Source organism: Varanus komodoensis, unplaced genomic scaffold (genome assembly GCF_004798865.1).
Source record: "Varanus komodoensis strain SLA01 unplaced genomic scaffold, ASM479886v1 scaffold29_1, whole genome shotgun sequence".
Classification (NCBI taxonomy): Eukaryota; Metazoa; Chordata; class Lepidosauria; order Squamata; family Varanidae; genus Varanus; species Varanus komodoensis.
The window spans coordinates 10,845,155-10,861,955 of record NW_025335759.1 but is presented as its reverse complement, the minus strand read 5'-3'; the positions used below and the strand labels follow the sequence as shown (position 1 = coordinate 10,861,955).

Genomic DNA, 16,801 nt, shown 5'->3' with positions numbered 1-16,801 from the left:
GGACACGGAGCAATTCTAGGTTTTAGAATTAAGGCCTTGGGGGTACCATGAGAAGAAATGGGAAGGGCGCCTTTGAAGGAGGCCTTGGAAGATCGCAGTGAGGGGTCAATAAAAAAAGGTCTCTCTCTGCTCAAATTGCAGCAAAATTTATGAGAAATTGCCCCAAGTAGAATCTTGGGCGGGTTAAGTAACTGCAAGTGAGAACCAAAGCAGGTTTACAGCGATGGAAGGATTGTTCCTCCCCTGAAACTAGAGCAGTTTCAGAAAGGGATCTCATATCTCTTTGATTATGCCACACAAAGCAAAGAGGAGCCTTTGCGGAGAATTTAGCCACATCATCTCCTTCTCTCTTCGCGGACTTGCTTTCTGACGCATTTTTACCTGCTTGCTCAGAAAACATAATACAAAGTGCAAACTCTGAAACCACAAGTGGGGGGTGAGGCAGTGCAGATGGAACCAGAAATCTGCCAACATTGTCAGTGGCGCTGAAGGTGAGAAAACGAAACCTCCATGTGAGAGCTCCTGTTGTCTTCCTGTTGAACTGTGCAGTGCCGCTACAGCTCGGGAAGAAGCCGAGCTGAGCCAAGAAGGCCCTGGGCAAGTGCTGAGATGGTGTGATAAAGGCTCGGCTGCACATCACATGCCAAGGCAGGTGTGTTTACTACCGACCTGCATGCAGGATGCAAGAAGAGTCCTGTCGGGTCAGTCCGAAGGCCCAAGCAGTCCAACCCCTGTTCAGTCAGGGGACGGCCTGCTCCATCAAGCTTCAGGGCACCTCCTGATTAATGCAATCTGAAGACACAGGCCCTGTGCATTTTTTGACAGAATGTGCCCATGTACCAGATTTGGACAAGTACCAGATCTGGACACATGTACCAAACTGTGCCCTTGCACTGATGGAGGAATCATGACAACCAGCATGTGCTGCTCTGGCTGATCCAGCAAACCTTACATCTGTGTGTGTGTGCGTGCGTGCGTGCGTGCGCCCCTGTCCATTTTTGCCCTCTGAGCACTCTTACATCATTTCGATGGGGCTCCCAGAGAAGTTGGAATGAAGGACAAGCAAGTACCTGGTCCCACGCTCCAGACTTGGGCATCAGGTGCTCAAGGATGCTGCTGGGTGATGACCTACATGTGTGAAGCCGAGCCCAGGGCAGGGTGGCAAAAAGTTTGTTCTGTGGGAAGCCAGGATGATGGAACCTTTAGAGCTCCAGCAAAGGCTCCTGGTCGTAGTCAAGCGGCTTCCTCCTGTGGGGAGAAAACTCACCTGGCTTGGTAGTGAAGAAATCTACAGCACTCGTCTCCCCAGGATCTGCCAGTGGAGGAGGCCCCTCCTGGCCCCCGCCGTGCACCATTTCCTCATGATTCACTGAGCTTCGTGTGTTGCTCAGCAGGTTGTGAGCTCTTTCCGTGAAGTCAGTCGTGAGCTCTGCACATTCTGAGGGCTAGCTTTGGTTTGGGGTGAAGATACTGATCTGCGTGCTTGCTTTCTCTGTGTGCGTGCATGTGTGTGCACACGCACATCTTGAGTGTGGTCACGAACAGAGATGGAAGGGAATTGCATTTTGATTTATTGAAAGGTGCCCTATTTACAAACCTAAATGCCGGCATGACTGCATTTGTTTTGGGAAATATCCACGCATCTCTGAACTTCCTATTGCATGTGAAAAATGAACCACTTTTTTTTTTTGCATTGTGTTCTTTTGAGAAAATGCTCGCTCTTTAATTCATGGGAAAATGCAAACCAAAATGTGTATTCGTCCTGAATGAAATGTACAATTTTCCTGTTCAGACAAGCAGAAAAGTGGAGTTCAGAAAATTTTGGTGAGCTGATTGAAATGTTCTGGTTCAAATATCCTCTGTTTAGGATCTTGGGGGCAAAGGTTGTCGACAGAAAAATGATCTGAAGGAATAACTGGTGTGAAGGATGTGTAAAGAAAGTTGACTGAACATACAGTTTTCACTCTGGAAATTAGAGAATTGCCTCTCAATTCTCTTGAGGCAGGGTTAGATAAGAAGAGGGGAACTTTGGAAGGCCTTGGCTCAGATCAAATCTGAGAAAGAGAAACCCTTTTGGTTTCCCTTCCTCTGTCCTGCAGCCTGAAGTCCACGGCCTCACTTCATCTTCCTGGCCAAGCCACGGAGGAAACAACTGCAGTGGACTTTCGGAAATGACGCGCAAGCATTCTTTTCTCTTCCACCGTTGTTTCTGCCTCTCCTGCAACTGCCAATTACTCACATGTTTTTCCACAGAGGAACAGGGATAATTTTCATGTTAACCCACATCGAGGTTGTTAGAAAAACATCCTTGCCTCATTGTGTAGGGAAGGCAAGTGAAGTCCACTTCAACCACACTTGACAGTGTCCGAGTGCCTTCTATACGGGAAGGTGTGTCTTGGGTGGGGGTTGAGAATGGGGGGATGTGGGGTTGAGAAGGTGCCATTGATGAGCACTCTTTGAGTTCAATTCTGCAAGCATCTGTGTTTCACCTGATGGTTGGTCCCTCTAGCCCTACTTTTAGCTAGTCTGCTCCTCTGGAGATCATGGGGCACTTTGTCCCAATTGTCAACAGTTTGCAATTCAAATCACTCGCTTGCCAGCTGAGTCATCTGTTATGTCTCTTGATCATCTGCGAGGGGAGAAGAAACTGGTGCACTTCTTCAAAATAGGAGTTTCATTTCTCTTCCACCTGGCCCTTTCACCCCAGACATTGCTACATAGAGCTAGTGTGGCCCTTTGGGTCCAGCATTACTCTATGTTTCAAGTAAGCATGCAGAGAAACAAGCAGTAGTTATGTGAAGTTATGGAAATGCAGCAGAATCCAGCAAAGAATAGACTTTGTTTTTTGGGGTGCTTTTTTTAGAATCCCAGGATCTACCAACTAGAGCCAGGTGCAAAAGGTATTCACTTCATTTGGATCCATCTTATCTTTTCAGCCCCAGGTTAAGACTGCCGTCTCTTCCCAGGCATCAAGCGGCATATTTTTATTACAGTTTTACATTACACTTATATCCTGCTTTTTCTCCTGCAAAGATGGCTTGCACAATCATCCTTCATTCCATTTGCTCCTCACAAGAACCACTTTGTGAGGCACGTTAGCCTGAGAGTGAAGCCACGAAGAAACAGAGTGAGTCGGAAGGGTCCTCCTGGGCCATCTAGTCTGCCCCCCAGCTCCAGCCGGCTCCGCTCATGTTGTGCCCACCGTGTTCACTCAGTGACCATCGTGGCTGAATGGGGACTAGAACCCCGATCTCTTGGGTCCCAATCCAACAATCTTTCACAGGTCCAGTTCTTACTGGAATAGCTTTTAGTTGTTCTGATTGTTGTTCTAATTCTTGCCACTTTTGTATATTGGAATTTTAGGCTGCATTTGCTTGCATTTGTAGGGGGGCTTTTTGCCTCTCGTTTTCCCCATTGCCCTGGTGTTTATGAATTATTGTACAAGCATCATTCAGTCAAGCCACTGTAGACCCCAAGAGATCCACCTAAACCTCCTTATCTGTCCACGTATGTTGGAGGAGTATCAAATCATGAAACACGTTGGTAGCATTTCGGGTTCTGCTGCAGTCAATGCTGCACCAGGTCAGTTCTGGATCAAAGTGCTCCCCCTTTGGGGCTGAGCTCAGCACATCCCCAGCAGGCTGCTGCTGGCTGTCTTGCCAGCCACGGCCCCTGGGCTCTGACCGGCAGCTTCATCTGCATGATGAGAAGGTGGCCTGCTCTCCTTGCATTGCAGTTATACAGACAGTTATATGCCACCTCGTTTCCTCTTGCCAGGGACCCGTCACACCACACTGATTACGCTGATCTGCACTTTCTGGTTTAAAAAGCCTTTCAAAGGCTGCCGCACGTGGGCAGCCCGTCCCTTTTGGCACCGGTCAGCAGCTCTGTTCTGGTTTGCTCTGCCTTCCTCCTCCTCCTGGACCCTGGTTAACCAGGAGTAGTTCTGAAAGCAGCTCAGAAACAACTCGGTGGTGGTTTTGTGTTTCGAGGCTCAGCCCATCTCAGCTCTGCTTTGTCCCCAGGCTTTTGGGCAGGTGTGGGCAGGTCTGGTCTTTGCGATGGCGCCCACCACAGTTTCTCCAAATTCCAAATGTGCTCCCGGGGCCACAACGTTGGGACCCTGGAGCTCCGGGATGCTCCGGTGCTGTGGTGGAGTCGGGGCTTGGGCTGGATATTCTGCTCCAAATTGCCCTCTCCCTCACGCTAGGGGAGGTACAATTTTCCCAGTGAGAATATCATTCCTTACGGTGATGCTAAGTCTTTTAGGGTGACTTAGCATTATAAAATTCCCTGATAAAATACCCCAGTGGATGTCCCAAAATATGCCTTTACAAAACACCCTGATGAAGATCCCCGAAAAAGAAATAAAAAAGCAAACGTTGTTTTAAAAACACAGTCTTTTTCCGTGTTGTTTTATCTTGCCATGCTAACACTGGGCTTCAGACCAAGCAGCTTCTTCTGTTCATTTTCATGGGAGTGATGTCGCATCTGGTCACCTCCTGTGAACAGACAGGGAGCGGAGTCGTTGAAAAATGCTGGTGATTCTAAATTATGAAGTCTCGTTATAATGAAGGAGTTTGTCAACTCCTGGCATCCTGCATGCAAATTAAGCTTGTTTGTGCAGGTTTTCCTTTTAATAGAAGGAGCTGTGTGACTGATGGGGTGGGCTTAGAAATCACATAATAAATAATAAATATATAAAATTGGTGCCATGTAAAGAACACACATTTCAGGCAATGCTGGATTTCAAAATGAGGTGTCAGTTGATAAAGCCCACCAGGAAGTAGACCTCCTCTATCAGGACGTCCTTGAGCCACACACTGAGTGTGGTAAAACATTGCCAAAATGGGGGTGGAGATGCATTCTGCACATGGTCAGAGGCCCCAGGGTTTTTAAAAATCCTTCTTATATTGCAAGGCTGGGTTTTGGCAGAAAAGACATCCTTGCCTAGTTGTTCATTGATTGAATGATTTATCCATCCAGTTTATGAGCCATGGTATAGCCATATTTCTCATAACAGAAAATACACAACATATGATAAAGTATACCAAGGGAATTTTAAAAGCACTCCTTGAGAACTGGGGCAGAAGAATAATGACTGAATTATTATAGCTACTGTTGATCTTACTGTATTTTATTGTAGACCATTGAGAGAGCCCTCTGGGCTATGAGGTGGTCTGTAAGTATTAAAAATAAATAAACAAGAAGCTAGAAACTGCCCTGCTGGATTGGACTGGGGGTCCCTCCATCCCAGCATTTGGGCCTGTCAGCTGCCCCAATAAACCTTCGAGCAGTGCATGAGTGTAACTGCACCCTCCTACCCATGTTCCCCACCCCAGCCACTGGTGTGCCTAGACACCCTGCCCCGATGCTGGAAGTAGGGAGTCACCATGAGGACTAGCAGCCACGGATAGGCTTCTGCTCCATGGGTGTGTCCAGTCCCCTTTCAGCTATCCCTGTGGCTTGCCGGGAGTGAATTCCGTAGTTTAACTCTGCGGTGCAAAAGCATCCTTCCAGCAATGTGTCCTGAATCGCTCATCCATCGGCTTTGTGGGATGCTCCCTCTGGGTTCTGGAAGTACCAGGGAGAGAGAGAAATCCCAGGCCACACATGATTTCCTCTGCCTCTATCCTGTCTCCCTTCCGCACCTTTTCTGGAAGGTGAGCAACCTCAGCTGGAGTACTCAGGGCACTTGCTGCTTCAGTTTCCCTTTTCTTAGTATTTCAGCTCTGACCCAGGCACAGACTTCCTGTTCAGCAGGCAGCTACATAATGGGAGAAGCGCTGAGCACTGAGCCCTGATCAGGGTTTACGCCACGGACAGCGTCACTTTGCAGCCTCTGTGCTCCGCTCCAGGCATGGTGAGTCCCACTCAGGTCAGATCCATGACGGAAGCTTAAAATCCTGTGATGGGGGGGGAGCCCCTAACCTATTGATCATGCCACTGTCAACCTGGTTTGCCCTTGCAAATTTGGAGATGTGAATTTTGTCACAGTGCTATTTTGTAGGTTGCTTATGTTAATTAGAGCAAAGAGCCTTGCCTTTAATGTTGCTCCCCTGGAGACGATGTCCAAATGATCCTGAGGACTTTGAAAAGTGCCCGAATACTAATTGAAGAAAGTGTGATTTTCCAGAAAGGGTTGGGGGGTTAACAGTTCTCCATGGATTGCTGCCTTCTTTGAGTGGAATGAAGATCAGGGTACATTAAAGACTGGGTTTAATTATTGTGATTTTAATAAGTGCTTTTGAGCAATGAGAACTGGATCTGAACAGCTTTTGGAGTGAAAAGCGGCTTTGCCAATGGGATCATGTCCAGGTTCGATCAGGTGGTTCTGAGATTGCTTTGGAGTCTGGTCCTGCATATGAATGACTGGCTACAAGTCCTTTTAAATGCGATGAGGGTTACTTCTGAGTAAATTTGCACAGGCTTTCTGCCTTAGTTTTGTAAAATGAGTTGTTTTGCTTGTTTTGAAACTCTCAAGGTAACAAAAGATACAGGGTGACTTTTTAGCAGACTTTTTAAAAAAACAAAAATGGGGTAACCCTATAGATGCTTGGAGAGCCCTGAGGAAGAGAACTTGATTTTAGGACAAAATTCATGGATGGAAGTTCAACGGATGGCCAATTTCAGGGGTACTCTTAAATGAATCAAGTAATATGTGGGGACTTGTATTAATAATAATGGATTACTATTTTGGAGAAATAGCTTTTCGCCTCTTTTGCAGACTTGGCTTACTGGATTTTGAAAACGCAAACGATGATAATAGATGGGAATCATGAGACAAGAATGCTTTTCTTGTGCAACGGTTCTGTCTCACTCATGAAATTTCGCAATGGGTTTGAATGTCTTTATCTTCCACACGTGACATTCCTGTGTTTTCCTGCTACTCCCATATTTTTCCTCGTAAAATAATAAATCGTTAAGAAGGAAAGGAGGGGATCAGTACACAATTTTTACAATTTCTAGTACTAGGAGTGCTCCATCGGGAAGTTCTCTCACTTTAAAAAAATTGCGGTAAAAGATGCAACAGACGTTGCATTCTTGGGCACCCTCAGGGAGAAAGTGACATATGGTTAAGGCTGCAATCCCATATATACTTAATATGGATGAAGTCTTAATCAGATCGAGTGTAAAGAGGCACAGGAGCGGAATCATCTCATCAAAATCAACGGGACTTTCAGTGCAGCAATTTTGATTCAGTGTTATTTACATGACACTTCCTCTGAAGACGGGACAAACCAACTCCAGAAGTTTGCAAGAAAAATATCTTGCATTCCAATCAGCAAATTGCAAATTACAGTTCCCCCTTTCAGCCCGTTTAATCTCCTCGTTTTGATGAGTACTGCTGCTGATGGGGAGAAGTGGCACGGAAACTGGACATGGATAGTCGGTGCATAAAGCCGTGCTCAGCTTTGGATGAGGGAAGGTGGCCTGGATCCGAGAAAGGTGGCATTCTTTGGATCGCTCTTCTGCGGGGACAGGCTGTGTGTGGGAGGGAATTGAAACATCCTCGGCTGCTGCCCCTTCGCAATTGCACTTCCCCAAAAGTGGTCTCTGTGCATGGAACCTCAGCAGTTGGGCTGCGGAGAGAAACCACAAATCCCTGGTGACAAGTCGGCCAGAAATCTGATATGCCATTTTGAAAACAGGTTTGCCAAACACTCACCTCTGTCTTTGGGGAGCAGAGACAGAACTGCGTTCCAAGCTTCGCATTTTTGTGAACTTTCCAGCTTGCGTTGGCAGGGGAGGGGGCAGCACTCGGACAAAATGTACACATTGGGGAAAATGTGCACAAAATGGAGATTGTGTGCAAAAAGCAAGACATCATGCTGCATTGTAAACTGCTGGGGGAAGTGTACATCGAAAAACGCATCCAGAACATTACATTTCAGCAAAAGGCAGACCAAAAGGCGCATTTTTGTATGGCTTTTATTCTCATCCCTGTTTTTCATCACTAGCTGATGCAAAAGCCAGTAGTAAAGTCCGACAACTTTGACGTGTGGGATGCATCACACGCAAGACCTACGTTTTGAAGGAGAAGCCCGACACAGGCCAGGGAGTCCGTCCATCCCAGCAAACATTTCTAGAGGTTTTTATCTCCAGGCGTTTTGTTACCTCCTCGGCATCGTTGTCGACCCTTCAGTCGTATCCGACCCTTGTCCGCCCCATGGACCGTCGCTCCCCGTGCTTCTCTGTCTCGCGCCACTTCCATCGAGGCTGCCGTGTCCAGGCTGGTGTCTTTCTTTCTGGCGTCTGGCCAATAGGCGCCAGGGCAGCCCCTTCCGCTTTCTCCGGGGCTCACACCCAGCGGGACGGCCTTTTCGAGTGAGTCAGCTCTCATGACATGGCCCAAGCGTGACAGTCTCTTTTTGGTGATCTTAGCTTCGAGTGATATCTTGTGTCAGGCTCGGCCTAGGACTTCTTTCTTTGTGTTTTCTGCAGACCATGAATGGAATCGCCTACTTTCCCTGAATTTCCCCTAAATGTAGTGAAGATTACAGCTAAACTGAAAGGGAATGGGAACTTGTAGGGCTGGCACATCAGCATCCCTGGGAGTCTCCGTTCGGCCACAGCACTGCTCGGGAGGCTGAGCTGGGCTGGCCACCCTGTCTCTGCCCAGGTGGGCCATGCTGCCCAGGCAGCTCCATTCCTTCCTCCTTCCGCCCGTAAGGTCCTTAAAAAATGGTAATCATTGCCACCGGCGGTTCAGAGCAGTGTAGGGGAGCTGGAAGGCCGTCCCTCTTTCTCTCCCTGCCTGAATAGGGGCAGCTATCAGACCGACCAGTTTCTGCCTGCTAATTGTACTCCCCTGGAGCCAGCGCCGGTGCTGGCTGATGGCTGATCTGGCATAGCAGTGGCTTTTCCAGAGGGCTCTTCCCAGCTTGTGCTCAGCATTGGCTATCGTTATTTATTATTTTATTTATTATCTGCATTTATACCCCACCCTAATAGCTCAGAGGGATCTTTGGGCAAGCAAAGCCGGATGGCAGCCAGCGCCCCCTGACCCACTGAACCTGCTTTTGTGGCAGAGAAGGGATCATGTGGATTCCTTGATACTCCGGATACTGTGATATCGATCTCCTTCCTAGCTGGCTGAGAACAAGCACTCGCTCGGTCTCTTTAGATCCCACATATGTGCAACTGCAGGGAGAACAAGATCTCCTTGAATCAAGTGGCGTTATTCTTGACCGGCTTGATCAATTGCTGCCGTGGACTCGGAGGCTCTGCTGTACATTCATGCAAATGAACGGCTGGGAAAGTCAAATTAATTGTGGGGAGTAAAAGGAGGGGGACCCTTTGGCTTACACTGAACTCATTTAGAAGAAAAGCTCAAAAGGGTTCCTGGAAGAGTTGGTGAGCATGCTGGAAAGTTTTCTGTCTCGGGTCTGAGTCGGAGCTGATTCACTGCCGATGTTCTACCTGTGAGATACAAAAGCTGATGGCGGCAGGAAGTTCTGAAGGCTCAGGTGTCACTTTCGAGTCACTAGAAGCATGACCACATGCAGCGGGTTCCTCTGTGTCTGGCAGGCGGTTGGGGATGGGGGCGGGGGCTGCCTCCTCCTCCTCCTCTTCCTCTCCCTCCCCCTTCCCCCATCCGTCCTTCTGCCGGCATCCCGGGGACACTGAGAGGAGCTGCCAGGCGGGGACTCTCCACACAGCCGCTGCCCACTCCATGCCCCGCACATCGGCCGATGTGTTGGGGGCAATTCAGCTAAATCCTGGCCGAAAAAGGATGCTGGTTTGTCTTTGTGTTATAAACTGCCTGCACCTTTCTTTCTCAAGGAGGCACCCAAACTTGCAAGCCAGCTGCTGTTTGACATTTGCTGTTGCTTTAAGAAGTGGGACTTGGTGGCTTCCCCAAGAAGCTGCCAGGGCCGGTGTTTGGCTGGTCAGCAAGAACTGGTCAGCCTGCATTGCAAGCACCCTCATTTATTTATTTATTTATTTATTAAAACATTTTTATGCCGCCCCATTCACCGAAGCCTCGGGGCGGCTTACAACAATAAATAAAACCAATAAGTTAAAATATACATATAAATAATCATAATAATTTAAAACACACAATATAAAATAAGCCGCCCTGGCCAGATAAAATTCAGTGGTATTAACATTTAAAATGCTGCTTAAATAAAAAGGTCTTCGCCTGGCGCTGCAAAACAAATAACGACGGCGCCAGGCGGACCTCTCTGGGGAGCGCATTCCATAACTTAGGCGCCACCGCTGAGAAAGCCCTCCTCCGAGTAGCCACCCTCCTAATTTCTCTCACGGGGGGCTCCCGGAGGAGGGCCTCTCCCGCCGATCTCAGGGGGCGACTGGGCATATATGGATTTGCATGCCAAGACTCACAGTAATCCCTGGAACATTAAGTTAATATCCTGCAAGCAAATGTCCTTGTGTCGAGCCCCCGTGCAGTCCTCTCACCTTCTTCTGACTGTATTCACCTTATTTCGTCCTCAACCGCCCAGCTGCTGGGCCCATGCGACTCAGAATCTATAGAACACTCTGTGCATGTTCTAAAAGCATGTAGTTGGTGAGGAGAGCCACCACCCAGCAGCACGCTGTCAGGAGTACCTGCAGGGGGCCTGGGTGATCCTGCGGTAACACTGCTGGGGTTCAAGGCGAAAGGGGTCTTTCCTGACGGAACCCGCTTCTCAAGCTCGCTCTGCTGGCTTCGCAGCAGCATGGCGGGGGGAGCCAGTGGCCACCGCGCCAGGGGCTGCTTGGGCACCGTCCTGGCAGGTTTTGGCTACAGGCTCCTGGCCAGGGGCTGCTTACTCCTTTTCCAAGGACTCTTCAGCCCTTCAGCGCGAACGTGGCTTGTAACACGACTTCTCCGTGTTCGTGCAACATGCGGCGCTGCGGGGACGTTAATGCTCCACCTCAGAGTTGCCACGGCTCGTGGCGGTTTCTAAACCAATTCCCCCGACAGAGGGTTCAGTTGACACAGCAACTCTCCCCCTGGTGGCTTTGCACTCGTGTGATCTGGGGCCGCATGATAACCGATGTGTGGTTCTTCGTGACTTCGGCCCCCTCTCCCAACGGCCCCCTAAGCCCAGAAGCCAGGGCCGGCCCCAGAACCTCAGGGATGGGCGCTTCGGGACGGGCCAAAGGAGGTCCTGCTTGTTCCGTATGTCAGGTTTTACCGCACATTTGCAGTGGTGAAGCATGTGTGCCAACGGCGGCTGCGCATCATGAAGGAAGTGGTGCAGCCATGTGGGGGAAAGAGTTCTATAAAGGGGGGGTGAAAGTGAAACAGAGCCGGGCAGGAGAGGAGGTGAGTGAGAAAGTGTGGGGGGAAGAAGGGAGGAGAGATGGGCCAGGGCGATGCTGATGTCAAAGCGAGAAAAGAGGAGGGGAAGATAAGCAGGCAGCAGCAAGAACCAGAGGCAGAGACAGGTGAAAAGGTGATGAGGGAGGAGGAGGATCAAGCAACACGGGATGATCGGCTTTAGTTCCTTTCTTGCTGCTCTGGCTCTCCCCAGCTGCCTCAGCATCACGGGCTCAGCATCCCGGGTCGGATGACTGACTCATGGATGGAGTGTGGATTGTGGTTGAATTGTGGGTTGCTGTGGAAGCATAAGTTACTGTGTTGCGCTAACCCAGCCACTCTGCTGGTTAATTATGAACAAGCCGTGAAGTGAATTCGCGGTTTGTTGATGTGTTGTAAGCTGTGGGTTGTTCACCATGGTTTGTTAGCATGGCTGGGTTCAGACAATGCAGCGTCCGTGTTGCAATCACAACCTGCAGTGGCATCCCAGTTGTGGTATTGGGCCTACTCTGCGGGGGTGCCTCAGTTGTGGAATTCGCTCCCCACAGAGGCTCGCCTGGCACCTTCACTTTATTCTTTTTGGCACCGGGCCACACCCTTTTTATTATCCCCATGTTTTAAGACCTGACTGTTTTAATTGGGGTTTTATTATTAGCGAAATTTTAGGATGCTGTGTTTAAATTTTTTTATCATTTTGCAGTGTTAAACAGTCCCGAGACTTTGGTAATGGGACGGTCTACAAAAGTTTTAAATAAAACAAAACAAAACCAAACAAAACCCGTGGTTCCCTTGTCTACAAGTGCACAGCTGCATTTAAGAGTTTTGCTTTGAAAAGAAAGTCCAAAGAGCAAACCCTGATTTTCCTGCAGAACAGAGAGCGATGAAGGCAGGCAGGCATTTAACAGTCTTCCCTCTTTTACACCTTTTAGGATAGCAGGAACACCTTTGTTCTGAGCGAATTCAACTTCTCCAGTGGCGATTATAATGGCAGTGACTACGATGGTAATTATGACTACAACGGTAGCACCTGCTGCATAGCCCCTCCTTGCACCTCCAACCCCATGCAGCACTTTGCACGGCATTTCCTGCCTCCGTTCTACATCCTGATCTTTCTCACAGGCCTGTGGGGAAACGGCATGGTGATCGCCGTCTTGCTTCGAGCCAAGGAAGCCCTGCCGGGGACAGATGTGTTCATTTTCAACCTGGCCCTCGCAGACATTCTCCTGGTGGTGACTCTCCCCTTCTGGGCTGCTCAGGAGGTGCACGGCTGGATCTTTGGGGGCTTCCTGTGCAAGCTGGTGGGCAGCATCTTCAAGATCAACTTCTACGCCAGCATCATCTTCTTGATCTGCATCAGCATCGAGCGGTACCTCTCCATCGTTTTTGTCATCCGCATGTACAACCGGAACGTCACCTCCCAAATCTTTTGCATCTCCTTGAGCGTATGGGTCCTCTGCATTCTCCTCACACTGCCAGATTTTAACTTCTTGACCGTGGAGTTTGATTCTCGCCAGAACATCACCAGCTGTTTCCTCAGCTTTCCCCCTCACTCGGCCCAAGGCTGGAAGATTGCCCTGAGCATCCTGAACCAGCTGGTGGTGTTTCTGCTGCCCCTGATAACCATGGCCTACTGCTACATCCACATCATCTTCACCCTCCTGCTCTCCAAAGGCTTCCAGAAGCACAAGGCCCTCAGAGTCATCCTGGCCGTGGTGATCACCTTCTTCCTCTGCTGGTCGCCCTACCACTTCACCCAGATGATCAACACCCTCATCGACTGCGACGTCATTACGCGGGACTGCAAGCTGGAGGAGGAGGTGGACATCGCGCTCATCGTCACCACAACCCTGGGGTTCCTTCACTGCTGCCTCAACCCACTGCTCTATGCTTTTGTCAGTGTCAAGTTTCAGCGCCGGTTCCTTGAGCTGCTTGCCTGGCTAGGCTGTGTGAGCAAGAGTTTCCTGAAGAAGCACACCAGGAGATCGGGCTACCTCAAAGATTCCACTTGGTCTGGAAGCACAGAAGCCTCCTATACGGGAGTCTAGGAGGTCCTAGACTCCTAGAAGAGTACAGTTGGAAGGGGCCATGAAGGCCAGCAGGTCCACCCCCTGCTGTTGCAGGACACCAAGTCACACCATCCCGCTCAGAGGGCTGCCCAGTCTCTTCTTGAACGTTTCTGCTGTGGGTCCTGTGTGTGCATCTTGGTTTGCAGCTTGCTCATCACAAACCCTATGAAGAAGAATTCTGATTTGTTTGGTTGGAAAGTCACATCCAAAGCACTTCAAATGTAACTCTTTTCGGAACTGAATCTCTGCTTCTTCGGGCTCCCTAAGGAGCAGGGCAGAGCTGGTCTTCTGTTGGAGCACCAAGTGGAACCTTTGAACTGTAGACCTGCTTGTGTGTGTGTGTGTGTGTGTGTGTGTGTGTGTGTGTGAGAGAGAGAGAGAGAGAGAGAGAGAGAGAGAGAGAGAGAGAGAGAGCGCGCGCGCGCGCACGCGCGCACATGCGCACAGCTGATGCCTTCATTCCTTGCTCAGGAGACTCGGGCTCTCCACTGCTGACAGTAGAAAGCTGGAGTAGATGGACCTCACTCTGTCCAAAAAGATTCTTCTTATGGTCTTACCTTGATCTGTGTCTCCAGCCCTTGATGCACAGAAGCGCCAAGCGTGGAGTCTCATGTGCATCCCTTGCATGGACTTGTGCCCCGCAAAGGGAGAAGGAAGATGGCCGCAACATTTGTGCCATTTGTGTACAGCGCAAGCTGTTGGCCCAAGTCCCTCTCCGCCCACCAACCGGCCCCTTTCCCTCCTCCCCAAAGCCTGCTTCCGACCTCGGAGAGGCAGCCTGCCCAGTTCCTTCCTTGCTGGCTATGAGAGGGTAGGGCAGGGATGGGGCATTCGGAATCCCAGCTCGGAGCTGCCACCCTGAATAATCCTATGCATACCGGGCAGCACTGGGAGGCCACAGGATTGCATCCTGAGTGCCTGAGCAACATGTCCTCCACAAAACCCGATTCATGTGAATAGGACTTGGTTGAGAAAGGCATATCTTTCTCAAACCAGATGCCTTCAGTAAGACATGTAAAATATCCTTCTATTTTAGTAAGTCACAAAGAGTGTAGGTTTTCACTAGCTTGGGAAATGTTGCAGGCTGTACATTGCTCTTACAGTGCATGTAAGCTTGGATTTTCTTGCACATGTGTCTCTAGAAGTGTGCATGTCCTCCAAGGCACGGCTGGGAAATCCCCCCCCCCACCCCGGTTGATGGTCAAATTCCTTCAGGAGGGATCTGTTCTGGACTGCAGGCTGGCAAGGTATAAGGATTAAACAACAACAACAACAACAGACAAATGTTGGCCAGTCTTCCCTCTTGTCTCTGTGTGGTTCCCTATGCGCATCCTTTATTGCACTGTGAAATTTCTCATTCACAATAATTTGTGAGTGCTTTAGACGACACTTGCATCTACCAGCATGTCTGTTATGCGTTGCGACCATTTCTGTGGCTTCTTTTAGATGAAGGAAAGTGTGGTATTACTTTGAAAGAGTGGAATGAAACAGGAGACCCTTGTGCGTTTGTGCAATTCCACTGTACCACATCACCACCTAGTGGTTGCATGATGGAACAGACAGGAAGGCAGAATAAGAAATTGGACCTGTTTGTAGACCGGACCTGTTCAGAAGGGGAAAGGTGATGTGTATATAAATTCTTTATGCCCAAGGTGTATGAGCTGAGTTGGGCCTGGAGCTGGGTCACCCTCGCTAACCTGTCCCCATTTTTCAGACACTGCCTAGTTTGAAGCACCAATTCCCCAAAGCTGAAAGGGCCCCAAAGCTGCTCTCCTATGCCAGCGATAAAAAATGCCCACAAACTTACAATCTAAAGAGACACCACACAAAAGAAACGGGGGATGAGGAGGGCAGAAGGGAAAATGGAACTGCAGGTACTAATTCTTAAAGTTCTTTGCTTATTTACAAAATGTATATACTGCTCCAAATTTGGGTATGGAGAATTTAGAGCAATGAGCAATAACAGATTAAAAACAAATAAGGGAGTGAGAGCCATGCAACTGTATCAATAAAACTGTTCTTTTAAAAAGAGGCTGATTGGCTCAGGAAGCCTTCCTGGAAGAGAAGTGTTTCCAGGAGGCACTGAAAACCAGAAAGGGTTCGACTTCCAGGGGGAAGGAACGGGATGGCCCCACTGACAGCTTTTCTCTGCGTGGAGTCCAACTAGGCCGCATGTCCGTGCAGAACCTGTGATGACCTCCGTGGCCAGGCAGGTGGGTAAGGTGACTTAGAGCAAGCCCACCTGGAAGGCAAACAGCTCAAGGGGTGGAAGAGCCAATGGAGCTGGTTTTTCTGAAGAGAAGCTGGCCGAAATTCAACGGGAAGCTCGTGGCTGCAGGGACAGCTTCCTTTGTGGAACGGCGGCTGCTGTGAAAGGAAGTGGGGTTTCCTCACCTCTTTCGCCCTCCTCCCGTGTCTTGCAAGCCGCAGCAAGGGGGGAGAGATGTCGCAGGGAAGACGATGCGGGCAGGCCTTCCCTGCAGAATACCTGAGGGGCCAACTGCCCCTGGAGGTGCGCAAGCAGGTGTCTGCCCTTCCTCTGTATCAGCTTTACTTCCCCATCTGGGATGGTTTCATAATGCGGGGGGGGGGGGGACTGCCAGGGACTGTCCCCAGAATAAGAGTGATCTTTCTTCCACATTTGGAAGCCCGGGCGGGGAGGGGGCAGGCCGCAACACAACACAGCTGCCTTGCCACATAACCTGGGCGGGCTTTTGAAGAAAGGGTTTGGTAGCGGCGGCAGGAGCGGCCATGGCCACCACCTCTTTCTGGGACGTGGATTATGAGACCGGCAAGGTATGTGCTGCTCACTCTCTCTGGTAACGAGGGCCACGCTTCTCTTCAAAGACAGGCTCGGGGGGCCACCACCGCTGGTGCCCTGATGCTTCCACCTGGGGGCCAGAGCTTTGGGCGCCCCTGCTCTTCCATGGGCACTCGTTGCAATGCACCCCCCCCCCCAAGGATTCCCCTGGGCTAGCTGGGTTGTTGCCCACAGGGGCTTGGCACCTCCTGCTGCTCCCCAAGCTTTCCAATGAGGGGGTCTTTCCCCCAGAAATCCAGTGCCTCCCCTCTTCCCTGTCCATGCCTCCTTTTCTTACAAATAGGAGCGTCCACGGGGGGCGGGCACCTCACAAACAGACTCTGGAACACACGCAAATTATGTAGATATGGTCATTTGTATTTTTTGTCCTGAGGACATGGGGTTTTCAGTTCCTTGCACAACTCCTGGCTAGAATAGAACTGGCAACGTTTAATTTCTGCCTTAAGTGCAGGTGAGCATACAAAACCTCTAAGCTCTCTGTCAGTTTCCCTCTCTTTCTGTCTCTCTCTCTTTGACAGAGCTGCAAGCTGCCCCCCAGCTGGGCTCGGAATGAGCCACCCTGCTTCTCCAGCTTATTCCGAGCCCAGTCCAGTGATCAGGAACGTCTGATCCTGCCCCACTGCCCCCAAGCATCCTAACCCC

The 16,801-nt window shown here is 49.9% G+C and overlaps 2 protein-coding genes across 4 annotated transcripts in view; both read left to right on the top strand.

The window, feature by feature from the left end:
* The first annotated feature begins 5,254 nt into the window (after nucleotides 1-5,254).
* Nucleotides 5,255-16,801, top strand: part of LOC123025895 (C-X-C chemokine receptor type 3-like) — a 20,589-nt gene continuing 9,042 nt past the window's right edge. The window contains exons 1-3 of one of the 3 annotated variants that reach the window (XM_044435029.1): nucleotides 5,255-5,863; nucleotides 12,202-12,274; nucleotides 12,392-13,696. In XM_044435029.1, coding sequence (XP_044290964.1) covers nucleotides 5,861-5,863; nucleotides 12,202-12,274; nucleotides 12,392-13,317 — 1,002 coding nt within the window. In that variant the 5' untranslated portion in view covers nucleotides 5,255-5,860 and the 3' untranslated portion in view covers nucleotides 13,318-13,696. Of the gene's footprint in view, nucleotides 5,864-12,201; nucleotides 13,697-16,801 lie in introns of those variants that run through there. The other 2 variants (XR_006415208.1, XM_044435028.1) reach the window with 2 other exon arrangements.
* Nucleotides 16,083-16,801, top strand: part of LOC123025896 (C-X-C chemokine receptor type 3-2-like) — a 2,406-nt gene continuing 1,687 nt past the window's right edge. Inside the window, exon 1 of the mRNA XM_044435031.1 lies at nucleotides 16,083-16,134. Within this exon, the coding sequence (XP_044290966.1) occupies nucleotides 16,090-16,134 (45 nt within the window). The 5' untranslated portion in view covers nucleotides 16,083-16,089. The remainder of the gene's footprint in view (nucleotides 16,135-16,801) is intronic.